The 5560-nt window shown below is 43.0% G+C and overlaps 1 protein-coding gene across 1 annotated transcript; it reads left to right on the top strand.

The window, feature by feature from the left end:
• Positions 1–4380: 4380 nt before the first annotated feature.
• LACBIDRAFT_334085 (uncharacterized protein) lies at positions 4381–5253 on the top strand (the record flags this gene model as incomplete). Its single annotated transcript, XM_001888840.1, has 4 exons — positions 4381–4391; positions 4414–4654; positions 4821–4887; positions 5072–5253. The coding sequence occupies 4 exons, from the start codon at positions 4381–4383 to the stop codon at positions 5251–5253; spliced, it is 501 nt and encodes a 166-aa protein (XP_001888875.1).
• Between the last annotated feature and the right edge of the window lie 307 nt (positions 5254–5560).

The following is a 5560-nucleotide window of genomic DNA, read 5'->3' as shown; positions in this document are numbered from 1 at the left end:
TTTCTCTAACAAAGCCCTGTATTTTGATGTGACAGAGATATCACAGAGGTTGGACTGTAATATTATACAACCAGTGCGCCCTGGCAAAGACATGAGTAGTTGTGAAGAATCACAATTGAATTTCGTTGTCTGAGGTGCCGCGACAGTAGTTGTTTGAACATCATCGATATTTCTCATCAGGAGTACTACTACGTCTCGCCACCAAAGGGGGTGGACTGGTCAGGTGGTGGGTTGAAAAAGTAAGAGAGAGATTGAGCAAGGTCAATGTACTAGTAGTAGTAACTTGAAAGAGACACCGTGACGTCTGATTGACTTTACTATAGGTACCAATCTGATGGCCTATTAATGTGATCATAAGAAAAAAACTAATTCCGATATCACATAGAAAACGTAATACTACTCAGCCCCAAGTTCATATTGTGGGTCAAGCTGAGAATTCTCAAAAAATTTACAAACTTTCCAACCATGGGCCCCACAGCAGTTCATACTTGGTAAACAAGCTGCAGGTATAGGGCATGTAGATCTTTCGGAAGTTAGTAGCAATATGTTACCCCTGCTCCTTGTTGTGGAGACAACACTTGGCAACGTCTTTCTGTTGAACGGCCAAAGCAGGGGGATGTTAGAGGGAGTTGATGTTTTGTGAATGCCTGTGTGTGAAAGTATTAGCATTTCTCGGCTGAATGGCATTCAAAATTTGATGTTGTGGCTGGTTATAACTGGCAGAGTGTTATCAGGCAAAGTCGCAATATGTATGAAGAAGTGAGGTTATACAAAGCCATACATGATCAACAACACATCTTAGCATCCAACAAGTTGAAATATGAACTTGAGATGGTTGCTTTCCAACAGGCGAGTTGCATGTAGGACGAAGGCAAGGGGCTGGAGAAAAGATTGAAGAAGTTACATGATACTGCCACACTGTATCACTGGATTTGTCACTAGCATGCAGAATACCAGTGCTCCAAAAAGGCAGCCAAAGAAATGTCCAGATTTGTCATTGACTTGGTGAATGTCACTGCCCTGAAAATGTGGCTGAAAAAACACCCGGATTTGGATTTAACATGCTGAATAACATTGCCCTGAAAATGCGGCTGAAAAAACATCCAGATTTGGGATTAACTTGGTTAATGTCACTGCTCCGAAAATAGGGCTGAAAAAAACATCCGGATTTCCGGATTTGTATTTAACATGCTGAATGACATTGCCCCCAGACTCCAATGTCACTTTGTTAACTTGGGACAATGTTGATGGTATTTGGTATCTTAAAGGGCCTTATGAATTTGCTCTGGAACAGAATGAAGATGTGAAATGGTTTATAATAAGGAAAAGGGAAAGTATATTTTGTCGATTCTGGTTGTATGTAGCTTTATTCAAGCATGTGAGTTCTCCACTAATGTCTTTTCTAGAACTCTTTTGGTCTAGAAGCCACCCCTGCTTCTGGCACTGTCTCTCACTCCGTCTCTCATTCTAGATCTGTGTCTGCATTGCGATCAGTCTCTGTTGCTCTATCTGGCTCTATGTCTGCTGCTCTTAACTTGGCTGTTGAGACATCTAGAAAGTCTAAGAATCTTGTAGCAGCTTATAAGCTGGAGCTTGCTACTATACTTAAGGTCTCACCCCATTTGATGAACCAAGAGGGGAAAGTTCCCCTTACTCTGGCATATGCAGGACTTTAATAAATTAAGAGCTACTGGAGCATGGCCTACTAGCTGCCCTCAGCCAACTGCTACAGATATTATTGAGATTTTCATCTCGAAGTATATGTGGCATCAGTACTATGTTGCACTCTTTTCCAACATCTCCAAGTATCCAGACATGGTTGAGTGGCTGGAGGATGGAGAGGACAGCTCCTCTAGTGTGGATGTCTGGGGTTTCCAGAAAACCTCCTATACCAGTTGAATGTGAAACAATGACATGCAATCCACGGTCACTACTCCAGAATGTTTGACCATGAGATATTCCTGAAGTTACATTGATAAAAGGCACTGACATTTATAAGAAAAGCTATGTCCTTACTGGTCTTTGCCCAAAATGTCAGACCCAATATTCTGCTGATTGTGAACGAGTAGTTGGACAGACTGGGTCATTTGATCGAGTGTACTTGAACTCTGCTGTATACTTGAAAGTGGGCCAGAATGTTTGGGTTGATTGTATTTTTTCATCAGCTGTTTTAAATGCAATGTATAATTTTCATGCATCTGCAAATGCCTACACTGACTTTTGGAATAACACTTTTGGAGAATTATGTAAGGGCAAACCAATAAAGATCTCATGTCGTCAAGTCTGGCAGGCATTTGTTCAGGAGTCTATACGAACAATAGCAGATGGACTGTCCATTGATGAGGTAACTAGTGAAGCATTCAGTAAACTGGGAGCAAATGGAATAATTCTTCCTGCAGGTCAACACTCCTGTTCTGAGTGTACCCAAAAATACAAAAAGAAAGCTGATTTTCTCACTGGTGATGATCCTGCTGCCTTAGTTGGTAGAGATGAGAACAGAGTTGTACCTTCTCTGACTGGAGAAGGGGCAGCAGATGCTGCACAAGATGCTGCAAGAGCAAGAGAGCTTGCATCTCGTGTGCAGGAGGACTCAGATGATGAGCCTATGGATGTTGACCATGCACCTGTTAAGATGGTAGTTGTAGATGGAATTGTAATGGGACTAACTCATTGTGCATATGGTGATTGCACATCAGCACTTGGCAATGCTCGAGGAGGTGTATTTTGTCCTGTGCATGAAGCTGAATATGGAATAAAGTGTCATATAAAGGGTTGTACAAATACAAAGAAGGTTGGAACATTGGCATGCACAATTCCAGCTCATCAGGAACAGTGGTCAAAAAATGCCTATAACCGAAGTTCAAATACCTTATCTGGTGTTAGACGAATTTTAAGAAGGCCTAATGAGAGAATGCCTTGGCAATCTGGTAGAGAGTCAAATACTCAACGCCATGATGAACCTACACCTGATATTGAAAGATCTCATTACTTCAGTCCTTCACGGTTTTATTGTGTTGAGACAATCACTGCTCCTTGTGGTGTTGTAGACGAGTCTGCCAACTCCCTGCTCATCGACAACCCCTTGTACAGGGAGATCTTAGTGTGTGAACATGCTGCTGTTACCAACCGCATGCTGGCTTATCCCACCCTTGCTTATTTCAAGCAGCAAGAGGTCGATCTTCGTGAATGTGTCCTTCTGAGCATGCAACACCTTGACTTGGAGCTTCGTCTTAGCAACATACTTGTCACTGATTACGAAATTGCTCTTGCCTAGATCGCTGAGCGCAAAGTTACTAAGGGGTAGTAGAATTGTTCGAACTTTTTGGTAGACAGACACCTAGAGCCTGCATGTATAGTTGACTATACATGGAAAATCTAGAAGGCGCTTGCCCATTGTGTTTGTAAACTGTTGGGGGCTTTATTCAACTTAGCCATTTTTAAGCCTAAGTCCCTTAAGCCTCATCTTCACTTAATTCTTCGATTTCTTCTAAGTCCCTGGATTCATCTGCAGAAGACCCATCAAGATTAACTCCTTCAAAGTAGTAGTCGAAGCTGCCATCCCTACTTCTGTCAGGACATTCAAGCTACAATGTTCAGTTGACAATTCATTGCGTGGTTGCCCAAGTTGGTAGATCTGGTCGTGACAACCGTCTGCACACGAGCTCCATCTTGTAGGCTACATTTGAGGTTTATGAAGTATGTAGGCACTGCAACTACGACTCCCGACTCGCAAATTTGCGAGGCTGTACATTTTACTATATCTCTGTAGGCCAAGGGGGTGGCAGAATGTGGAAAATGTACCAACACTCCCTATTTTTTTCTCGTGGATTTGGTTGACCTCCCCCCGCTCCTACTATATAAGGTATGTTTTCCGACTTCTGATGTTTTATTGGATGTTTTTTTGTCCCACAGTCCTGGCTTGTACCTCAGCCCAACCTCAGCCCCTGCCTATATCAACTGAGAACTCACAAACTTGCAAATAACAGTTGAAGATGCTCTGCATGCAAGTCTTTCATGGAGGAACATATGTGAAAAGCAGCAAGTTTAACAAACTGTCAACACCGTATTTACATGCGAAATAATAAATTGTGAAGTAGAAAAAAGGCTCATTCAGGTGAAATTGCATAAAGCTTAGCCATGGTGTAGAAAGTGGCTTTCCACTTTTGCCAATGAAAGCCTTGAACAAACTTCCTTCTTTCTGACAAAGTTTGTTTGGAGGAGGAAAAAGAAGGTTCCCTCGCTCCCAGAGTGATGAAGAGGCAATGCATAAGACAAAGTGTGACACACTAGAGTTCACTCAGACAGAACAGATGATTGGCTGATGCTCAGGCTACAAAAATAGGTCAAGTCACTAATTTTTTTTCAGCCTCCTTATTGCATATGGCAAACTGGTGTGTTTGAATATTTCAAAAGGTCTTGCCCCTCACCCTCACACTGGAGCTGCACATGTGTAGAATGCAACACTGTCGCTGTGGCTTGCTACACCGCCGCCGAATTTACTTTCAGGACCATCATCAAAGCAGCAACTACATCCGTCGCAATCCTTGGCTGCAACATGGCTCTGGGAACTGTAGTATTTTGCCCCAATCTTCTGGGCAACAGGAATAGTTATCACCATGGAAAGAGGAAAGGAAGGGACATGTGCAAGGCAAAAGTAAGTCAATGAGAGTGTGACTGTAGAGTAGTGTCCCATCACCATTCATCAGTTGGGACGCATCTTCATTGTTTGGACCCTTTGTGGAGGAAACAGAAGGGCTGCTTAGTTTCTCGTTGATAATTTTGTACATCAGGAGAACTACACATCCCCTTATGTCACTTAGGTCACCTTGACAAGTGGCCAAGTGATGAAAGTGAACTCAAGTGGCCAAATGAAACTCACTTGGCTAAGTAGGTTGCTGCCTTGGCCAAGTGATTCCTCTTGATGCAAGTGAGCTCAAGTGAAGTTGAAGTGAAGACACAAGTGGGTAAGTCATATGTCAGAAGTGACCAAGTGACAAAATGGCAGCCTCGAATTGTTCCCGATTTCAGGCAGAATGGTATATTTAGTAGGGTAAAAGAGTGTATTGAATAGTACCACTGGGTCGAGATTCTGAGTGGCTTGCCTTGGAGGAGAAACAATGGGTTCCATCTCTCAAAGACTTTATTGAGATATTTGTAGCAAAGACACAGTACTATGGGACTTGGAAGGAAGCATTTGATGATGCTGTTAGATTTCCTGTGATGCAGGACTGGCTGGCTCTGGAGGATGATTGAAAGTCGGATAGGGCTGTCTGGGGTGAAGAGAAAGGGTCATACAGCTTTGAGGACTTGAAGGATTATATTCAGAAGAAGAAACGGGAAAGGGAGATAGCTGAAAGGGCAGCTGCATTACAGGCATCAGGATCACGTGCAGAGAGTAGGGAGTCATCTGATAGGAAAGGCAAGAAGAAGAGCAAGAGGTCCAAGAAAGGAGGTCTTTACCTTCCCCGGGTTATTCCGTATGGAATCCATGTTGGCTGAGGACCCAGCCATTTCCTTATTCCATAGACCTCATGGATTCCATATGGAATGACCATGGAAT

The sequence above is a fragment of the Laccaria bicolor genome, genomic scaffold (genome assembly GCF_000143565.1).
Source record: "Laccaria bicolor S238N-H82 LACBIscaffold_59 genomic scaffold, whole genome shotgun sequence".
Taxonomy (NCBI): domain Eukaryota; kingdom Fungi; phylum Basidiomycota; class Agaricomycetes; order Agaricales; family Hydnangiaceae; genus Laccaria; species Laccaria bicolor.
Note: the sequence above shows the minus strand (reverse complement) of the source record. Positions and strands in the feature narration are given on the sequence as shown.